This window comes from Porites lutea, chromosome 4 (genome assembly GCF_958299795.1).
Source record: "Porites lutea chromosome 4, jaPorLute2.1, whole genome shotgun sequence".
Lineage (NCBI taxonomy): Eukaryota > Metazoa > Cnidaria > Anthozoa > Scleractinia > Poritidae > Porites > Porites lutea.
This window is the reverse complement of record NC_133204.1, coordinates 4,714,985-4,738,038: the sequence shown is the minus strand read 5'-3', so window position 1 is coordinate 4,738,038 and position 23,054 is coordinate 4,714,985. Positions and strand designations below refer to the sequence as shown.

At 38.1% G+C, this 23,054-nt stretch overlaps 2 protein-coding genes across 2 annotated transcripts in view; one reads left to right on the top strand and one right to left on the bottom strand.

Annotated features, from left to right (window-relative positions):
• Positions 1 to 1,301, top strand: part of LOC140934055 (trypsin-3-like) — a 4,282-nt gene extending 2,981 nt beyond the window's left edge. Inside the window, exons 4-5 of the mRNA XM_073383739.1 lie at positions 132 to 239; positions 1,063 to 1,301. Coding sequence (XP_073239840.1) covers positions 132 to 239; positions 1,063 to 1,301 — 347 coding nt within the window. The remainder of the gene's footprint in view (positions 1 to 131; positions 240 to 1,062) is intronic.
• Positions 1,302 to 17,334: 16,033 nt separating this feature from the next.
• LOC140934054 (CUB and peptidase domain-containing protein 1-like) lies at positions 17,335 to 19,052 on the bottom strand (the record flags this gene model as incomplete). The annotated part of the gene is made up of 2 exons (XM_073383738.1): positions 17,335 to 17,938; positions 18,850 to 19,052. Coding segments are annotated over 2 exons (807 nt in total), but the record flags the coding sequence as incomplete, so codon positions are not given.
• Between the last annotated feature and the right edge of the window lie 4,002 nt (positions 19,053 to 23,054).

Here is a 23,054-nt window from a genome sequence, read left to right as displayed (position 1 = left end):
AGAAAAAATAAATAATAATCATGAATAATCATTGATAAAAAATGATAACATTTATTAAAATCAAAACGGCATTAATGACGTGATGTCGACTCGGTACTTCAGGCCTCAAATATTTTCATTTTTTTTTCTAGGATGGGGCAAAATACAACACCCGGGATCTTCTCACAATATTCTACAACAAGCTGAGATACCGCCTGTGACAAACAGCGTTTGCCAGAAAAAATTGGACGCATCACCAGGTTTGCCTTAAACCAGTGGGGTTGTGATAATTTAATATTGTACAATTCACATTGATTTATTTGTTTTTTTTTTCTACGCTGGAGGCGTTTTCACAACCATAAAATATCTATATATATATATATTAATCATACTGAGTCCAATCCTCTATAACGAGCTTTAGGGTCTGTTTACGTGGCTTTGGGGACCTCAGATAGGTGAGGTAACCCGCGGCGGGTTATCCCACCGAACATGTAAACGTGATCAAATTAAAATGAAAGATTCATTATATGGACAGGGGGGTTAACTCACCTACCTGGGGTTCCCCCGGCCTCCATGGCCTCCACTGGCCTCCATGTAAACAGGCCCTTTAAGTCCCGAGTCCCTTTCTCCAGGGGAAAGAACAAATGGTGCAATAAAGCGATAAGATCACGTTCAGCTCTGTGATTATCAGTTTAACCCCCCCAAGAAGATTAGACATTCCGGCTTGCGCCATCTAGGCGCCCGCTAGAGGACATGCACCTGACCTGTAAATAGACAGTGGTCTGTGCGTTGAAATATAGGCAAATTCTTTAAAAAAAAGATGAGTATAGCTCGTATGACTATGGCTTTATTATTAAATATCATTGTTATAAGAATTAATCTTTTATTGTAATCAGCGGGGTACTGGGTCGTATTGAAGCGTTGAATTCGGCATGGGCCATGCCCATCGTCCGCAACGGTCGCAATATTACAAGATACAAATACGCAATACTGCAAGATACAAATACGAGTGCCACAGTGAGAGGTTTTTTGCAGATGCTTTTCATTTAGTCATTCTTATTTTGTCTAAAATCAACCTGCTAGGTGGATCGTCATTAAAGATAACGCCACACATGCTCTGCGCAGGCAAAAGTGGAACTATCCTTAGTGGTTGCCATGGAGACAGCGGTGGTCCTTATGTTTGTCAAGGAGCCAATGGAAATTGGGTTCTACAGGGTGACGTCAGTTGGGGATCCTCGAGATGCTCAGCAGCCGAACGATACACTGTTTTCGGACGGGTTGCTAAGTTCAGGAATTGGATCGACCAGACCATGAAATCTTGAAACGCCAGGACATTCATAATAAAAGATTCCATCAAGCGATAATAAAATTTTGTTTTCTCGCTGAGAAATATGTTTGCTGATGCTTTTGTTGTCACAGGAAAATCTTCATTATCTTTGGCCCTTTCGGTCAGGAAGCTCTGAACAATCTTATTCCACACATTCCGGTCCGACAAAGCATGCATTTGCAAGATCTATCTTGTGAATTCTAGAGTTCCTCTAAATCGATCGGTACTCACAGTTGCTTAGGCCTGGTTCAATTCAGACGCCGAACTTTTCATTAGCCGAAGAACCTAATTCGAATTAAGTCCGACCCAAATTATTTAGACTGGCTGAACTGATTCAGGCGCCGATCTTAATTGGAGCTAAGCTAAGTTCAAAAGGCGGAAAATGCGCATTTCGGTCAGACTGCTTAATAAAATACGTCATAATGGTGTTTCGATATAGTTTTTCAGAGGCTATACCCATATTTTTCAATCGCTTTAATTTAGAAGTGATTTTATCCTTGTCTGATCGCTATAAACAGTGAATGTTGTAACGCAGATTTTTGACAGGTTCGTAGGATAGGTTTGTCTTGAAATTTTAAGATGTTGCATTGCATCAATCTCAATGAAAGTTTTAGACCTTATTGCTGGTTTTCAGTGTCACGCCTTTCAAAATAGATCAAAATCAAAATCAAAACCGTTCAATAGATAAAGTCCCGAATCTGGGAAATGAAAGGAGGTACATATACAAAGACCCTCGCCAAGATTCAGGTCAGAGGAATATTTCGTATACGAGATATCCGAAGAAATGTTTTACCCAAACTTATAGAGATTTGTATGGAGACGCAATGCTGGTGCTCAGCTGGATGAGCTCCAACATGGCGGACGGAAACCAACAGAAACATCTGTTACCGAGTTTTGCTACAAAAGCGTGAATTTATTCTTCGAGAAACTTATAAACATTAAAGTAATACTTTTTCTAATACCTGAACTGTTTAGATAGTAAAATTTCCTGAAATAAGTCATTATAATTTTTAACCTACATGTATGACACAGGGGCACCCAACGACAATTTTCGGAAAAATATCTGTTCGGAAGACGATTTGAGATCTAGAATTTTCGGAACATTTGTGGTAAAATTTCTTGCTTGCCTGCCTCTCCTAGGATTTTCGAACGTCTAAGAAATGGTAAAATTGTCCATTTTCAACGGATTTTTACCCTAAAAAGGTCACCTAGAATTTTCGGGAGCCTTTTTTCTGGCTGAAATTTTCGAACAGGTAAGTTTTGATCCCTATAATTTTCGGATCACTAGACTTTCAGCTAGGAAATCCGAACAGATTAAAAATTTATAGGGGATAAAAATATGCCCATAACCACCGTTTCAATACTAAATACGTTTAACAATGCTATGTTTAAGTGGTTTTGAACTATATTCTCGTTGGGTGCCCCTATATGACAGCTCTCTTGGCCGTCATGTAAATGCCACGACACGCAAAAGCTTAGAAATTCAAGCGTACTCAGCACAAAACCAAGACCCCTTTTGAAGCGATAATTTGTATGAAAATTAGTTTTCAGCTGCTCTAATGCATCGTGAAAGTAAAATCTCGGTAGGATCGATAGTTTTTTTTATTTTGAATTTTAGTGACGTCCTGTGAAAACCAACAATTATATAGACTTAGATTATGAAGAATATGTGAATAGATTTAAAAAAATTCGTTCGAGTCGTTTCAGAGATATACAGAAAAGCGCTAAAAATCCAAATTTTGAATGAGATTGCGCTTACACAGGTGGTGAGAAAACGGGTTAGTTTTTAAGATCGCAAGAAAGAAAATACACGAAAATTTCCATAGCATCAAAATACGATATTAAGCAGCATTCTGACGCTACTTAAGAATAATTTGAGTCATTTATCACGTTTTTATTAATTAAGCTATCACGGCTATTGAGCATTTAAGGTTGAAATATATTTTTGTTTTATTTGAATTCAAACATACAGAATTTTTTACTTCCGACGGAGGTTGCTTGCTAAACACCAAACTTTAAGTTCCTAGTGTTGGATTTTCAGTAGCTGGTCTAGATCACACAAAATTCAGCTTTTATCAATTTCAAAGTTTTTTGTTCATTGTTGTTATAGTAATATCGATTTTACTTAAAAGTACATTTTCACAAATTTCAATCCATAGCCAGTTACTGGTGAAAATTGTATAGCGATCGGACAAGGAAAAAAACACTTTTAAGGCAATTGAAAAATATCGGTATGGCCTCTGAAAAACTGTATCGAAACACCTTATGCATTAGGTTCGGTACATGAAAAGTTCGGCGTCTGAATCGAAGCCGTTTCAAAGTCGCTCCAAAGGAAAATTCCCCGCCGGGCTAGGAGAAGAGAACGGCTGAGTCGTTCCAAATTGAAACAGGCGTTCCTAATTGATTCAGACGCTGAACTTTTCATGAACTTAATTCAATGTACTAGGTTCGGCTCATGAAAAGTTCGGCGTCTGAACTGGGTCTTAGTTGTAAGTCGATTATATAATTACACGGTGCATGATACTACGAGCTGACGATACCGAATTTGTGTTCTACAGTTAAATTTCCTTATTTTTCAGTAATACTGCCGGAGGATATCCAGGCTTGCAATTAGAACGTAGCAGTACCTTTGACACTTCCGATATCAGTCCATTACTTATCCGGTAATGGGTTCGTGACGGTTATCATCAATCCATTACCACTTATCCTCAATTAGGTGACACGAAAATCTCTGTATAAAAGAACTTAGGTTATTTCTTTTGAGGCCTCTCTCTCTATAGTTGCGGTTCTAATGGAGCTAATTATTATATACACACTCAGTGATCTTGGTGATTTAAGCAACAACAAACAACAACAGCAAAACTTTATTAATAAACAAATAAAATTACAGAAGTATTGCCCTCAGCTAGCAAGGCTATCAGCTATTTTTAATATTACAGGACTGTTGGCTTCAAAGTATCACTGTAGTTAATTATTTTTACTGATACGTATTAGACTTGAAATTTTATTTCTATAATGTTTATACCTCACTAAGACGCATCTTACATAAGACGCGTCTTAAATAAGACGCGAACTGTACCACTTATACGAGCATGTCTTATCTAATAAGACGCGTCTTATTTTAGACGAAAAGTGCCGTTTATGCGGAAAGTTCGCGTCTTATTTAAGACGCGTATTATGTAAGACGCGTCTTATTTTTTCTCGTATAAATGGCCCTAATATTACCACTAGCAAGAATTTTGTCTGGGTTTTTAACGAAAATGTTAACAATAAGGGTGGCTGAGGCTCTGTGAACTAGTGCAGGCTTATCAACTTTTGGAATGAGGTAGTAGTTCTGTAGGTGTAATAAAAAATTTTGACCGAAGTGGGATGTTTCACATTTAAGCAGGTCTATATTGAAGTCGCCCATTAGATATATATGGCTTTATTAGTCATAGCAAACTTTTCAATAGTTTCTTCGAAATATGTCTGAAAAACTTCAGGAGAGTTGTGTTGACGGTAAATGATTCCACATATTATATTTTTGTCAGCGGAGAAAAATATTTCGATCCACAAAGCTTGGAATGCGTCATTAGAGGACTTTTCTATGACCTTGTAATCTAGTAATTCGTCAATAAATAGGCCAACACCTACCGAAGCCAAAGGTGTGGGCACATATTCAGTAGCCTGGTATGCTCGGGTGTGTTGTATTGTCATTAGAGGTTATGATTTTTGTTTCAGACTCCAACAACGTTAAAATGAAAGTCAAGGTCATCTAACAACGTAAAAAATTTCCTCGAAATTACGGTTTAAGCTAACAATGTTGTTGTGAGAAAGGGAAAAACTGGTTTGAACTTCATTATTAGAAAACTTGTCACAAGATTTCTTGAAGCTATGTGGGGTGAAATCAGGGGGCACCCAACGTCAATTTTCGGAAAGTATCTGTTCTGAAGACGATTTGAGATCCAGAATTTTCGGAACATTTGTTGTAAAATTTCTTGCTTCCTTGCCTCTCCTGGGATTTTCGGACATATAAAAAAGGGTATAATTGCCCATTTTTAACGGATTTTTACCCTAAAAACGTCACCTAGTATTTTCGGGAGCCTTTTTTCTGGCTGAAATTTTCGAAAAGGTAAGTTTCGATCCCTATAATTTTCGAATCACTTGACGTTCAGCTAGGAAATCCGAACAGATGAAAAATTTTTAGGGGATAAAAACATGCCTATATCTACATGTATCGTTGAAATACTAAAATACGTTTAACAATGCTATGCTTAAGTGGTTTTTAACTATATTCTCTGTAGGTGCCCCCGTGAAATACCGAGAATAAATTTGTTGATTAGGACGGGTTGTGGTTGACATTGATTCTTGTTGAAGTCAGAATTTAATTTGAATAGATCTAAATTGTCAGTAGGCTAGATAACTTATCTAAGTTTCTCCTAGACTGTGAGGAGCAAGCGAATGAGTTGTTAAGACGGTTTCTTTAGGCAATCTGTTTGGTTCGCTATCTCGGACTATTCAACAATATTCACCTCGTAGCGAGTGGATAATGTGTGAGCTCCGTGTTTCTCCTATTCTTTTTTTTTTGAGAGAACGACCTTTCTAAAGTCGACAACGTCCTAAAGATAACTTTTTTAAAAGCAAGAAATGACTTTGAGGGATTGAAAACGGCATTTCGTTCCATTTATTGTAGCTGAATTTTTTGCTCGATGCAATGTTTACAATTCAACTCCCGTTCATTCGCGTAGTAGAGGCCGTTTCGTGAACTCAGCGTTTGCTAACAAGAAACCTTTTTGCCCATAAAATGAAGGATATTTACGACAAACAAAAATGAAAGCAAATGTTTGCAGAAATTCTAAGTTTCAAGAAAATAGGACAAAGAATGCTACAGGAAAACGACGCCTCACCTCGAGCAATCGTGCCGCCATGTCAGCACTTCACAGGAAGCTATAAGAACGACACAACAAAGCTTTTTGGTTATAAACTTGGTGAGTAGAAAACAACAAAGCTCTACCTTTCTTCTCCGGTAAGAAAACAATTCAAACTTTTAACGGTCCCATGCATTTAAGCCATTACGCTGTTGTTTGCGAAATAATAAACTTGTGAATTGCCATGTTCGAAAATTCTGCAAAGGTCTAACTTTCGCGCATGCATGTTGTATGTCAGGAGCCTATGTAGGCTCCTGACATACAAATTTTTCCCGCCTGATTTGATCCGTCTGTTAAATCGCACTTTTTAATGGTTTCCTTTCTAATTTTGTAGAGATAACTTCGTGTGTATATACTAAAATAATTACTCTTTTCAATCTTGGTGAATAGTGGCTTTTTTGAGGAATATTTACCATTCACCTCGATTTCAAGGAATATAATTGTTAAATATTGTTTTCACGGTTCCAACTCGTTGACAGCTGTCATGGAGAAGAGGGTGTAAAAGGGCTGGATTTTACTCCCAAGTTGAATCATTCCAAGCTGTATTCACTGCTGACATCTTCCTTCGTTTTGTACGCTTCTTTGCGACTTTTCTATTTAAAAAGGAATGATTCATTGTCTCTCTTGTCTAATGTTTCAATAATAGTCAGCTGAATAGGAAGAATTACATGTCTTTCAACTAAATAAATAGATGAATCGAAGCGCTACAATGGTCTACGATTAATAATTCAACTGGAGATCAGAGAAAATCCTCAGGGACTCGCCTCAGCATTTTTTAAGTACGAAAAATGGTAACTATAACTACCAGAACATACTCCCATTCCTGAAAGACTTTTTTGGATGAACAAAATTTGATACTTTTACCATGTTACCCTTGTATATGCCATTTTGACAGAAAAGGTCCACTGATAACCACTTTCGTATACAAATGGTACCCCTTCCACATACTTGTCTAGAACGCTGCATCCCTTTTATCTGCTGAAAAATGCACCACCGTCTTTTAAAATCATTCAAGTAAATCATTCATGAACCTTGAAGTTTTTTCGCACTCTTTAAGGTCCTTTCACAGATCGCAATGATAAATTTCGCTACCCTTTATACACTTCAGCCATGCAGGAAAACGCAGGTGGCCCACTCTTTCATATATCTGAATCCCGAAAAAGGTACCCTTTTCGGGCAGAGCCTTTCGTCGCGCCTTTTCTCTCGACCCGACTGACTGCCCCTGGGTCTCCGAGGATGCTCCGTATAGGCCATTATTAGTTTTCAAAAATTCAATTTCATTCAAAAGCCTTTAGTCAATATCTTCTCTCCGCAAATAGAAATGTTCCGAAGAGTATTTAGTTATAATTTTGGCTGTAGAAAGAAAGCTTTGAGCGATTTTCTTGCCTCCAGTTCATCTTTGAAAACAGTAAACACCAAGAAGCCGGCTAAAAGCTTTAAGCTTAAGCTTAAAGACTCAGGATTTTTAGAGACGCTTTAATAGTTGTCTTCGTGAATGAAAATTGTTGTCTCTGTAAATGTTTCACCGAATTACATTTCTTTTATTGATTGTTAGTAGTCTCTTGCAATTTTAATCGCTTTGCCGTTTGTTTTCCGTCGTTCATAAACATCGCTTGCAGGAGTACTCAAAATGCCGCGCGTATCAAACCCTTTTTAAGATTACACATCGTTATAAAACCAGTAAATAAAAATAATAAACACAGTAAATTCTTTGTTATGTTGAAGCGTAACTCTTTTAATGTTCACTGAAAATTTGGCGCTTGTCAAAAGTGAGAACCGGCTGGCCGTATAGGTGATTTTGGAAATTTTTTGAACGGTTTTGCTAAAAGCCCACGCGTGCTTCGTACGGTTCTGAATATTGAACCGGTTCAATTTGTCTTGAAAAATTGTGCAATACTGCATTTTGTCTGAGGTTTGTATGATAAAAACAGCGCCTTATATTACTGTTTCGCCTCAGATATGATGTATAAAAAGTATGAAATGTTGGTTTACACGCACCCAGAGTTGTTGGCAAGATTTTGTTGAGTAAACTTGTCGAACGCAAAAATTCGGCCTGATTTGTTTTCCAAGAATTCGTTTTTCAGGCCTAATCTACTGGGATGAAGAGCCATTATGGCTCTTAAATGTGATCGAAGATGATTGCTATTTTTTGGGTGTATATATACGGCTAACAATTCGATGTAAGATTTTTTTTCACTCCAAAATCACTTAGCCTTAGCTTTCATTAAAAAGTCACATGTGTGCCCTTAAGTTAACTGATTTGTGCATTACAGGTTTATTGTTTGATTTAAATTATAAATTTAGTAATGGGAGCTTCGCTTTTAGCCCTGGCTAAATCTATTTATTAGCGTTTCAGTTTGTTTTTTCTGTTACATGTATATTTCCTTTTTTTCCAATCGTGTTTGTTCGAATATCTGTCAAAGGGATCACATTAGGACGTTGCTGTTGTGAGTAACTGCACCGCAGGAGTCTTCGTAATGCACTTTTGAGGTTTCCGCCGAAGTACCCGTATAACAAGGGATCCAATGCTGCGTTGGGCATATTAAGAGTTGAGATCCTGTCCAAATTAAATCTTTTGAAGCTAGGTGATAGTACAAAAGTGTTCGGGTGACCATAAAAGGGGACCAACAGATAACAAACGCTGTAGTTAATGCTGCAAGTGTTGTAGCAACTTTCTTGTGTCGTTGATTAAATCTCCGCTCCAAGAAAGTATTGTTTATGGTCTGAACTCTTGAACGAAGAGCGCGACGAATCTGAGTTTGAGTAAAAATCATATACAACAAAGGAACGATGAAAAAAAGAATGGCGTGCAAAGTGTAAAATATTTTTTGGCCAATATTTCCCCATTTAGTATTAGCACAAGCTAATTTACCGTTATCTTGTGTTTCCACGCGATAAATGTGTGCTAAAGGCGAACAAACCGCTAAGCCAATGGCCCAGATTGTGACAATTTTCAAAAATTCTTTTCGTGGGCAGCTACCAATTCTTGCATTTAAAGGATCAACAACAGCTTTCAGTCTCTGATAGCTTAACACCACAAGAGTTGTTATTGAAACTGTGTAGGTTGCTTCCACGAGAAATGCCACAAGTTTACAGGTTCCGTTACCGCCCACCCAACGCCAATGAAAGGTAATAACATCAAAAACTGTAAGAAAAGTAAACAAGAGATCTGCAGACGCTAAATTTGCCAAGAACCACATCACGGGAGAATGTGTTCTCTTCAGAATGGTATAGGCGGTTATTATAACCCATGTATTACCAACGACTGAAATGATGAAAACAATGGCATAAAAAACGTTGAAGATCGCCACCACAGAAAGCGGAAAAGGACTACTGTTAGCTATAGTTGAGATGTGTTTAAGCAGAGTTTTACTATCGAATACTGGTGATTCGTGAAGTACTTAAAGAGAAAACTGGAAAAACACCCTCAAATAGCCTGCTCGATTTCAATATTGTCGGCTAAACTTTTTGGTCTCGATACTTGATTCGAGCCTTGAATTTTTTTTTCTTAGTTTAATTACCTTCATATTTATACGCTATTTTTGACAGACCATTACATGTGATCATCATACTATTGTTCAGCTTTAAACAGAAATTATAACTTGACATCTGTCAATTCCAACCTTTTTTCTCCTAAATCTAAATCCGTCACCATTTCCGCCATTTTCAAGAACCTTTATATTAGTTCTGCTCAGCTTATACCAATATTAGCACTGATTGAAGTACGAGTTCAAACTCAGCGGTATAGCGATTGCCGCAAAGCTTACCCTGGAGCCATTCATGTGCAAATCCTATTGCAGGTGAACATTAAAAGGAGTAAAATTAACAACTGAGTGTATTTTCAGTTTAAATCCGTCACCATTTCTGCCACTTTCAAGAACCTTTATATTAGTTCTGCAAAGCTTATACCAATATGAGCACTGAAGCACACACACCAACTAAGCGGTATGGCCATTACCGCACGTGCACCCATGTGCAAATCCTATTGCAGGTGTTGACTACAGGGAGTAAAATTAATTGGGAATTACGTCCTACAAAATATCTCCCTTTTTTCGATATACAGGTCTTAAAGGGCCTCACATTTCTTATCTTGGGGTGGAAATCTGTGAGATGTTTTTTTTTTTTTTTGAACAGCTGATTCTATATCTTTTTGCTTTCAAATGTTACATACATACATACATACTTTATTGGCTCGTCCCCACGGGGCTTTTCAGAGTCAATTTTACATTACAAAATTATAAACCAAGTACATGACAATAAGAATATAACAATGATAAAAGAAGACAAAGGTCAATAAAATTAATTAAATTAACTAAATAAAGCAGTCATTAAGAAGCTTTTGCCTGAGTAAACACTTGAATTCCGTCACGGATGGGCTAAGTTTGAGCGCAGGCTGCAACTCATTCCAGAGAGAGGTTGCTCTATATTGAAAGGTCCTTTGGCCGCTGGCAGTGCGGAAGAGTGGTATGTTCAAAAGTTGAGAATTTCTCGTATTCCTTGTCGAGACGGCGGATCTTCCAACGAGCTTTGATGTCAAATACTCCGGAGCACAACTCGTCATGCACTTAAAAACCAGAACAGCAAAACGAAAATAAAGTTGTTGCCTGATTGGTAGCCAGCGCAAGTCTTTTAGCAAAGGAGTTATGTGATCGAATTTTTTAGCGCCGCTCAAAATACGACAAGCGAAATTCTGTACTGCTTGGAGCTTGTCCAGATTAGTTTGAGTAGTATTGCTCCAAACAGAAGAGCAATAGAACAACTTACTAAAAACTAAGGCATTTATAATAATAATTAGCGCGTGTTTATTAAAAATATGCTTAACGCGGTTAATTTGACCCAAACGTGACATGCATGAGGATACAGTAGAAACAATATGCTCATTATATGTTAAGTTAGAGTCCAGTGTGACACCAAGGTCTCTTGCAGCCTTAACGGGCTCGAGTTCCTTCCCCAATAGAAATAGCCTAAAGTCGCTAACCTTAGCAGTCATTTGCCGGCTGCCGAATATCACTAGTTTTGTTTTATCTGGGTTGAGTAAAAGCTGATTATCAAAGCACCAATTCCTAATGCTTAACAAGTCCTTGTTCATTTTTTCTATCGTTTCGTGCTGATCGCGGAGTTGAAATGACATGAGAAGTTTGGTATCGTCGACGTAACACTGCGATGTACAATTTTCTGGCACAGAAGGGAGATCATTAACGTAGATGTTAAAGAGTAATGGGCCAAGGATGCTCCCTTGTGGAACGCCAGAACTAACAGGTAGTTTGGTCGACAGAGTTGTATTTATTCGCACAAATTGGTATCGCGAGGTTAAATAGCTTCCGAGCCATTTTATCGCAGGTCTGGACGCACCAATGTCCTGTAACTTAGCGAGGAGTATTTGATGGTCAATACTGTCGAAAGCTTTGCTTAGATCAAGGAGGACAACTGCAGTCAGTTTCTTTTTGTCAATGGCATTTAGGATTTCGTCAGTTGTTTGAATGACAGATGTTTCCGTTGAATGCCACTGTTTATTTCCGCTTTGTTTGGATGATAAACGGCCTCTCGAAAGTAGATATGACGTAAGTTGATTGTGAGCGACACGTTCACAGACTTTAGAAAGGACAGGGAGTAATGAAATCGGTCTATTATTGTTTGGAATATCGTGGTCTCCAGCCTTGAGTATCGGTGTCACTTCAGCTGTTTTCCAGGCCAAAGGGAAGATGTCAAACTCAAAGGTAGCATTAATAATAGACGTTAACGATGGCAAGATAGCAGGCAAACAATCTTTGATCGCATGGATTGGGATTTTATCAATCCCAGGGGCCTTACCACTGGCCATTGATGTGACAATTTTTTGTACCTGTTCGCACTTCACTGCGTTGAAGGTGAACTGCTCTGACAATGGGTAGATTCTCGGAATAAATGAACATTGATTAAGAGTATAATTCGATTCCTCTGCCAATTTAGTAATTCTATTGATGGTACTCTTTCCTACAGAGGAAAAGAAATTATTAAATTCATCAGCAACAATTTTGTCATCTTTGGAATAATTCCTTTGAGAAGCGGACTTCTTGGGTATGCACAAGCGGATTGCTCTTTTCAAGATTTAAAAGGTTACAGTTTAAATCCCCTAAAATGTATATTGTTTTGTTGTGTAAAGAAGCAGCAATAAAGCTAGGAGTCAAATCAGTATCAAAGCATCTCACTGGTACATCAGGCGGCCTGTAAGCAGTACAGATAACTAGAGAGCGAAGGTTGCGTACTTGGACCTTAATCCATAGCTGGTGGAAACCAGCAACCGATATACCAGAAATATCCCAAAGAACTTCAGTCTTGTAGCTCTGTAGAATATAAACACAAACGCCACCACCTTTCTTGTCCTGTCTGTCGACACGACATAAATCATATCCTGGTATTTCTAGCTCCAAGTTCGTGACGGAATTATCCAGCCATGATTCAGAGATAGTTAAAATGTCGAACTTGTTTTCGAGCACTGTCTGTTTGACTTGGATAAAGTGATCTCGGCATTTCAACGACCGAACGTTTAAATGAGCTACTGTGACATTGTTACGCGTCTTGTTTGCCTGCCGTTTGGAAGTTCCTTGATTCGGTCCCGGGTTCAATTCGATGTCGTGCAGCAGTTTAATAATCGGATGAAAGGTAAATACACAGTCGTGATATCGGGTAGTTGGGGTCTGCGACCTTTTTATCTTCGCCAGCACCAGTAGCCGTAAGTTAGTCCGCCATGTTTTTAGATGAAAAGCGCGGTATTGAGCATTCTGGAAATTCGCATTTCCTGTGTATTCCCCGAGATATTTAGGATCATGATATGCTCCTCGAGTCCTGTGAGAGCTTTTCTTCTTAAAACTTGAGGTCTGAAGTCGAAGTAGAACAGATAAGCTGATCAATGTGATCAATATGACAGAGCAGGAGAAAACACGTCCGACCGCCATTTTGCTTTTGTAATCATCCCAATGTTGACTTTCTTCGGTTAAATAAATGTAAAGGTTAATTGCTCTGACTTTCTTTTTCCTTACACCATATCAGAAACAACTTGAATTTGCTATATTTCGTCATTGTAGCTCATAGTCATAACCCATTTGTAATTTACAGTTTCGCGAGTTTTCCGTTCTGTTCAATCTGAACACTGGTACTTATTCTATTCAATCGTTCCACATTTGTTCATTTCAATAAAATAAATGAATATACTTTATGATTTAATCACTGATATCTAATCAATTTATTCCACCACTTTTTATTTAGTTCGAACGACAAACATCAGCCCATATTCGTTCAATGTTCGCGCTCATTTATTTAATTTTGGGGACTGGGACGAGTGATAAATATTCGTGCGGTACTGGGTAATTCTTCCCGCTTTTTGAAGTCGATCATCTTGGTTAAACTATGGATGAGGAGAAATTAAAGAAGGCGGCTGGCCTTCTTAAAGGGGCGTCTGTATGTTGCTGACAGTGGAAACATCAACATCTACTAATTCTCCAACGGATTCAAGTGATTCGAGTGCAATGAGACCGGCAATAACAACGAACGCCGATCGCCGAAACCCTGGTAAGGACAAGAACAATACTATGAACACAAGCTCCAGTCGCGGTCTGTACAGAAGACTCAATAGGCATCGAGAAAAAGCCATTTGAATTTGATCATCCAAGGGCAATTTCTGAAGAAAGCGATTTAAGAGGATAAAGTTGAAACACTGAAGAAACATTGTGGATATCGGAAAGAGGTATGGTTGTACTCAATGAAGATGATAGCGAATCGTGTGGGTGGAAAAACAGTTTCATCCCTCATATTGGTTACTAGGACCAAATGACTCCGACTTTAATTGTTAAAGTCAGCCAGAAAAAATATCAGTATTAAGACTAGCAGAAGGGACTGAATTCAATAGGCAATTTCCGAGTTCCCCCGGGCCTCTGTATCAAAACGAGGTTAAATGCTCAGCCTTTCATACAGAAATGATGTTTCATTCTCACTCAAACAATTTTCAGAAGAAAAGTTGTGCGCTTGGCCTCATTTTGAAAGTGAGGGTTTTAGAACTCGGAAGTGGCCTATTACAGTGTGGTCGTAAACAAACTAGCCGGACAAGAGCTTCTCTACATTCGGATGAAGCAAGCATACAACTTTGTTTTACACGAATCAGACGCAGGACAAGATCAGTCTGGTTGGCTTCACCAAGAGTACTTGAGTCTCACCGGCCAGCTCAAAGACCCACCAGTACCCCTACATGTCATGATCAGACAGGGGAGTTCACTGGTACAAGTACAAGTACCAGTATCCACCAAACGGAAGAGCCGACAATTTTTACCACTGATCCTCAAAGGGCGCTTTCCAAAAGTCAGAACTGGCCGGCCGGGCCATGGCTGCACCGCTCATTTTGAAAATGAAATAGGCTTTTTCTAAGAGTTTTTGATGAAAAAAGATTTCGTTCGTGCATTTTATTTAGCATTTGACTGATCTGGCTGAATAGCTTTCATTAAAAGTAAAATTCTCATTACGAAGGGAATGTCCTGGCCGGTCAGTTCCGACAAATGGAAAGCGCCCAAAGAGATGAGTCCTTGACATGCAAAACAGGGAAGAAGAACAGTGGGTTCTTCTGGAACATGCTCCTTGAGTTAAAATATCGCTGACTGCTTGTTTAATGGCTTTTTTGGGCTACATTTTTGTATAATTTCCACTGACATGTTCGATTCTCTATAGTGACTCATAGCATGTGTCTCCCACACATAAATAAGCATTTTTTTATAGAGCCCAAGAGCTTGCTTCAAAATTCCTCCATTTAAAAACTGATCTAGCTCGTTAAGGAATTCCAATGCTGTAGATTATCTATAGTATAATTGGAGTTCATTAAACTTCATTTCGGTGGGAAAAGTTAAGCTGGGTGCTGGAACAGGAATCTTGCGGTATCATCTCTGCACGCTTGGTTTTTTGCTTCGGTTTTCTTTTTTCTCGGACTGGCATGACTTAAGCTGCAGTAAAACGGACAAAAAAACCTGCAACTTATATTCCAACATTGCTGCATAAGGGGGGGGGGGGGAAGGGTATTGGTGAGAGCGGGTGCGCTTTTTTCCTCATCCCCCTCCCCTTTTTGCGCCTGCCGGGCAGGTTATTAATGCAAAACGAGTTAAATATAAAGTAATAGCGATATTGCATGTTTTATCACCCACAGCTTAACCGGTCTTGCCAAACATTAGGTTGAAAGTGTTTTTTTTTTCGTGATTGGTAAAAAGCGCGACATCGCTATTCAACTCGTTTTGCAGCAGTGTTGCAAAACATGTTGCACGTTTTTTGTTGCCCGCTTCACCGTGCCTTAATCATGCCAATATCAGGATTCATCAAATTCGATCGATTTCAAAACCTAGGGAAAATATATACTTTAGGGGGGAACAGTACATATCATGAGTAACAAAAAAGCAGTAACTCCCGGCAATTCAATAGGTTTTTTACGTCCTTACCAAGTTTCAATTCAACAGCGTTAACACTTAACTTTTGTTTGAGGGGGGAAGGGGAAATCATCAAAATTATGTGAATGATAAAATAATATGAGGGAATAGGATCAGTGTACCAATTAAAGTCGTAACGTTTCGACACAACAAAACCCTGCGAAGAACTTGTCCGCTTTGTCCCGCCTTAACGTTCATGTTGAGGATCTCCTTTATTTTTATCATATTATAATCACAGTTAAAAAACAAAAAGAAAGCAAAGAAAGCTTAAAAAGTGGGTTGAAAACAAAACAATATGTTATTTCAACGGTTTTCTTTTATTTCCAATACTAACGTCAGTGCCATAAAACCTCATCGGTGATTTCTTCTTTGACGTTTCCCCAGCGGCTCAAGCCTGAAAATGAATGATAAGGTCTTTCCTTAAAAATTTTCAGGCTTTATGTAAATTGGTTGTTCTACAGTAGATACCTTTAGATACTAAGGCGAGAACGAGAGTACGAGAACGTGATTATCTCAATACTAAATGGTAAGCACGTGCGAGAATCAGCATCATTTTGGTGGGAAAACGCGTCGAGAGGCGTTGTCATTAAAAAAAAACCCTGCTTTTAGGCCTAGGATCATTGCCTAAGCTCTTTATGTCAGTTTATGATTAAAATTACAAGTCATCTTAGTTTGTAAAAGTTAATAAAGAAAAGAATAATACTTACATTTTACTCACACTTGTACTTAATGTAGATATACTTGGAGGCGTACACCGGGCAAGGATTCCCATATACGTCATTAGATGCGTAGAGAAAGCATGACCCCTTTCCATTACAGGCTTTCATGATCTAAGAAAATGTTAAAAAACGATGGGGAAAAATATGTTGCCAATCAATAGAAGTAAGTTTACGGTCGTGCAAAACTTTATCACCCTCGAGTTCACAGTGATCGTCCATTCTTGCACGAATAACCTCGTTTGTCAAAAAAAGGGAAGACATGCACACGTGTTAAACGTTGGGTAGTAAACACAAACAACTCCAGATCCCTTAAAAATCATACAATTCAACTCCCCACCCATTGTTGTGTCCGGTATTGTAAGTATCCACTCAAACGATCGTAGACTTATTCAGTGAGTCTACCCCACCCCGCCACAAAAAGAAAATTATTTCCGGGAAGGGGTGTGGCTTGAAACAATTGCTTTGATCACTAGCTCTTGATCTGAGCCTTCCTGGCTACTGAGGCTTTTCCTGATTAATTCCAAGTTTCCCTCATCTGGTAAACAGCTATTCCTTATCATGGACCTACCATGGAACCAGACCCACTTGCTTTACAACTCGTCGTGAGTCCCATGCCGCACTTAAAAATCTTTGTCCTTCCATAATAGGTGGAAACAACTCTTATCTTTCTTCCACTGCAATTTATCACCTCCTTTTTGTCCTGGCAAATGAACTTTTCGTGTGTGTTCGAAGCTGTGAATTAAAAATTAATTTAGTTATTATACAAACTTTGCCAAGAGGCCTGGATAACTCACAGAGCAAGATCACTGTGAGGTCCAGAAAAAAACAACAGAAACGGCACTAAAAACAGAATTGGAGGAAAGTATAACGGTGTTGGCATTATAAACGGACTTAGTCAGATACAAATAGTAATTAAAAGAGGTAACATGTGGTAAATTTTTTGCAGAGTCTCTTTCGAGGGTCCACTATTGGGACGGTAGTTTTCTTTTTTCTTTCATATACTTACTTGTTACTTCTCCAGCTGTAACTTTCGTCATCCAAGGAAGGAAATGACGAACCTTTGCGTACACACCAACATAGTCGGGTAAAGCACACCCAACTCCAAAACTTGTGACCCCTTCCAAGTACCATCTTCCATTGAATTCACAGACTAGTGGTCCTCCACTGTCACCTTGACAAGCATCCTTGCCTCCTTCAACTACACCAGCACACAGCATGGAACTGTCAATTGAGCTGTAGTAAATTTTAGCACATTGTTTTTGAGAAACAAGAGGTACCGCGACCTGCTGTAAGTAGGTTGGCTTGAGACCACCTTCAGAAAGTCTTCCCCATCCAGTTGTCCAACACTTCACATTCGGATTGTCGATTGGCAATTGAAGACCAAGATCTGGAATACATGCCAGGCCGACGGCTTTGTTTAGTTTAGCAGGCTTTGACAGTTTTAACAGCGCGAAATCGTTGCTCTCAAACTTGGGTACGCGGTAGTTAGGATGGATTATCACCTCCTCAACGCTAAAGTCCTGCTCTGTTCCAAATTTTATATCATTCGTCCTTGAGTGCGCTCCCATCCTATCAATCCAAAGAAAGAAACTAAGCCGGTCATAACCATAAAAAATCTCATGTATTAAAAACTAACATAGGCCATGATGTGGAAGAAGAATTAGACTTTAAAATGAATGGTCGACGCACTGTTTCCTCTGAAAGCCGAGCTATGCCTTAGTATAATTAAAATATGAATTTAATTATAGAACTGAGAGTAGAGTAGAATAGAACAGAACAGAGCAGAATACAATACAGTAAAACAGAACAGAGCAGAACAGAACAGAATATAATAAAATAAATATCAGGATAGGATATAACAAATGAAATATAATAGAATTCTCGGTTTTCACATGACGACACCAAAATTCAAACTAAGAAACAATCGCTTCTTCTGAGTTTCTACTTTGATGTGATATTACCGATTTTGGGAGATTTTGCTACCTACACATTCCTTGTCTCAGAATAAATATTACTTTACTCTTTACGAGTTCCTCAAGCGAATAATTCACGCATTAAGAAAACTCAAAAACAGATGTTTCTATCGGTTTCCCGCGGCCATACTGTATTTATATCCCTGAATAGGACACAAACATGGCGTCTCCATACAAAGCTTTTAATTATAAATTTGGGTAAAACATTTTTCCAGATATCTCGCATGTGAAATATTGCACAGACCTGATTCTTGGCAAGACTTTTTGTAAATTATCTCCTTTCATTTCCCAGATTCTAGATTTTCTGTATTAAAAGGTTTCCATTTTAATTTTTGATGGCGTGACAGTGAATCAAAACCACCAATAGAATAGAATAGCTAGAACAGAATAGAATAAGATAGGATAGAATGGAATAGAAAATAAGAGAATAGAATAGAATACGTGGTCGAGGTAAATAGATTTTAAGTCAAAATTGCTAATAAAACAATTTGATAACTATTTTGTAACCTGACAAAAACATTGGTATTCTTCAAGTTTTCCACGCAGTGCGCCGCTGTCACAACCCAATTTGGGTGAACTAACGTTCCTCCACAGAACTGTGATTTACTTTTCGTCATTAACATTGCCTGCCATGGCCATGAATGTTTGGGAGCTGTTACACCGCCAACAATACGTATCTGAGGGCGAACTCCACAGTTCCCTGTTAGATAAATAAGCCGTTTAGTTAGAAGCAATGAGATTTATCTTTGGCCTTTCAGCACTTGTTTTGTGTTTTAGGCATAAAGGAAGAAAAGCGGTCTTTCTGTTGTTAATGATTTATTATGCATTCATTTGTATCGATCCTCTCGGCAACTATAGCATAGATTTTAAACTTACTTGCATCGCCAGTATTTGCAACTGAAGGCAGCTCCGCCCAAACGGAATTGGAGTAAATGTTCAGTTGAATGCATGAAAGAATTTTGCTTTGAAATACAAGAGATATCACTAATATCTCTCGTCTTTTGAAAAATCGAATTATTTCAAGATTCTTTCTTGGAGGTTTTATTTTTTGAGAACGGACTCCCCTTGCGACTCCGGCGATTAAACCACCAGGCAGTTTTTGCAGACGATATATTTTGAAGAGTTTGTAGCTCTGACACCTGTATCTGGTAACTAAAGCCACCGACGTTTCTTGTTCAAGGAAAACATAAAAAGAATAAATGAAGAGGCTCTCAGGACAATAACTGCAGGGTTTTTTTGTAATTAAATGTATATAAATCATCTCTGCGCAAGAACTGAAAGTAGGAAAAAGATATCAATGTGACTGGACATATTTAATTTTCTTCGATTCTCGTGTCAGTCTTGCGTAATGTCCCGTTCTTTGCAACTATTTCAATACCAGAGAATGAGTTATTTAATTTATGTACGCAGGTGATTGAAGGAAATAATATATAAATAGCTTTTCGTAGGTTTACTCTTGAATCTCCAAGCACAAAAATATGAATTTGATCATTTGAGGTCAAAGGACATACTATATGTGCGTACAGAAAAGTATCAAAAAAAGGAAAATGCACTTCAACTTACAGATCAGAGCATAATTTTCATATATTTTTCGTCGTTGCTGTTCTACGATTATTTTCTAATATATAATACAAAACATACCTTGCACTAAGGCAAGCGATGAATATACCAAAGATACAACAATCAGCAGCTGGTACATGGTTGAAAAGATCGACTTTTTGAATGCGGTGTGAGTGGTGGTCAATTCAGTGCACTAATTTATTACAAAAAACTGACAACCGACGCAACTCAAAAGCAGAACAGCCCTGTTTTCAGAACAGCTAGTTAAAGCAGTAAATGTTTGAAGTGTGAAATTTGGCAGATCTCCTAAAGAAAGCATAACTAGTGCGTATCCGCAGGGTCTTTAAGCACGGAGCACAAAAGGGGTCTGAAGGCTGCGCTTTGTCGAAAGAAATGACCAAACCCTAAAACATTTACTTCTTTGTTGCTTCTTTTGTAAGTAATGTCAACAAGTAAATAATTTGAACAAAGGTAATTTTTAACATGTCAGGTCTAAAAGCTATAAAAATAGTTCAACGCAGGTGAATACATGGTGGGATATTTGAAAAATAAATAACTAAACACCTTCATTGTCAGAATTAAAAGTGAGCGCTGTTGTTCAGATTTCTTAGAAACAATCTTTTTTTTTGTTCTTTCAGACGAGAAAAATGGTGAAAATGTTCTCTCTTACTAAACGAGCAAAGGGTTATCATTAGTCACAAAAATAAAGCAATGTTGCAATTCTTTGATCTCGGAACATTATCGGCCGTTTAATTATGGTCAATTTACTTGTGAACCTGATTAGTTCATTAATATCTGGTCGATATTTGATTGTACAGCGCACTATAAAGAACGTAATAATCACTTAGCAGAAGATCATAACCCCTTATTTAAAAGTTTCTCTGCACATAATGAGATTGATCCTCGGAGAAGGAAAACAGGGTTAGGCATAGAGTGTTAGGGTATTTTCATCAACAAGTCCAGGAAGTCCAGAATAAAGTCAGACCACCGCATTCCCTTTTCACTGGATGGGTGAATGTTTGGTAATCGACCGTGAAGGGATCGGATAGTCCATTAAACACACTTTTAGCATGACGAATGGCTGCGGCCAGAACGGGCTGGGGCTTATTTAATCTAGCGAAGATGCAGGCATCACTTCTCCATAAATAACATTATTAACTTTTGTATTATATGATATTAAATGTTGTGTCCTGGAAGGTGTCTTAGTCTTTCACTTACAAAATTTCGAAAAAATTTAGATGTAGGCTAATTGTGAAGTCTTGTAATGTCTAGAGAGAGTTAAATTGAGAACATGGGAACTGTTTTAAGTTTAGAAATTCTCCAGCAACCAGACGTCCGTGAAGATCTGCTGAAATAGTGAGATTTTAAATATCTCGAAATTAATATGCATTTTTCACGGTTGACGGTAAAAAAAAAACTTTTTAGACGGCTGACGGTTAACCCCATTGAGACCCTCAATAAACACGTACGAAACATGATCCTCTACCGGCATACCAGTACCTGCGGTATCGTTAAGTCCCTGGTAACGACGCATCCTTAATCTTTTACAATAAAGAACTCAAAGTATAATCTTTTTAATGCCACAAATTTATTTATTTTTGTAAATGCAGGAGCCGATTTATGCTAACTGACACTTTAAGATTTCATGGTCTGGTCGATCCAATTCCTGAACTTAGCAACCCGTCCGAATACAGTGTATAGTTCTTTCGCTGAGCATTTCGAGGATCCCCAACTGACGTCACCCTGTAGAACCCAATTTCCATTGGCTCCTTGACAAACATAAGGACCACCGCTGTCTCCATGGCAACCACTAAGGATAGTTCCACTTTTGCCTGCGCACAGCATATGTGGGGTAATTTTAAGAAAGGTTCCAACTACAGAAAAAATAAAAAAATAAAAATTATAATTATTAAAGCCTAGTAAATTAAACTGACCTTATTCATTTTAGGTTAATTGATTGGATTATAATAACAGGTTAAGAATCACGGAAATAAGCGGATAAAACAGTGCAATCAGGAAACCTGATGTGAAACCAAGAGATAATAAGGGGTGCAACTGTTTCTTTTAAGTGATTGAGCAGTAAAGGACAAGTAAATACAGTGGAACCTTATGACGGATCTCTATATAACGAAGTCCTCGGTATAACGAACGATTTTCTTTACCTAGTGATAGTAAATTGTAAGAAAAAGAACCTCGTTAAAGCGAACAAATTTCGCCAGTCCGTTGGCCCCTCTTTATATTAAGCTTCCACTGTAATAGAATTTTGTCACGTGAAACAAATTGACGTTGACCTTTTTCTGAGGGACATCGATTTTCTTTTCTTTTCTTTTTTATTACTCTTTCAATAACTATTTCAGATTGAATAAAGTTTGTCAGACCTTATTAATGAATGACTTGATTTTCAACCAACACTCAGGGAATTATTAAGCTTTTTTCCTTTGGAAGGGGGTTTTCTAGTAAGATGACTGGGGCGTATATGATTACGGCAAGGGTGATATAAGATAGAAAATTTACGATGCATTATTAACAACCACTCAATACGGAATTCGAATAGCGCGGTGACTGGTAATCACGAGAAAAAAAGAACGAAACAGCCAATAGCTATTCCCCACCAAGAAGGCGGAAAATTGTCCACAACCAATTTGTCCTCACAGCTCACACTGAGCACATATAATCATAGTTCGTTTGATTGCTATATGATTATGTTTTTGAAAAAATTCAAAACTACAAGTATTTGGTGTAGTATACCTGATGATGTGGACAATTTTGCTTGACATACGCTATTTGTCAACGGTGGTATCTCAGCTTGTTGAAGAATGTGATGGGAAGATCCAGGATGTTTTATCTTACCCCATCCTATTAGAAAGAATGAATTCAATGTAAGTTTACACGCATTATTTAAGTCTTAATCATAACTATAGCAAAGTTCTCAAATCTGATTGGCTATCAACTATCCTGATTTAAGCACTAACAGGACAGTGTTATAAGACAGTACGCGTCATGCCTACTTAAGGACTTTAAGATCCAACGACGCGGACGGTAACGAGAACGTCAAAAAAAAACAATAGGTTTTATAAGCAAAACAACAACTTCGCACTTGCATCACACTTTTTGTACATATCTTTGCCCGTTTGCCGACGTGAAAATGCCTA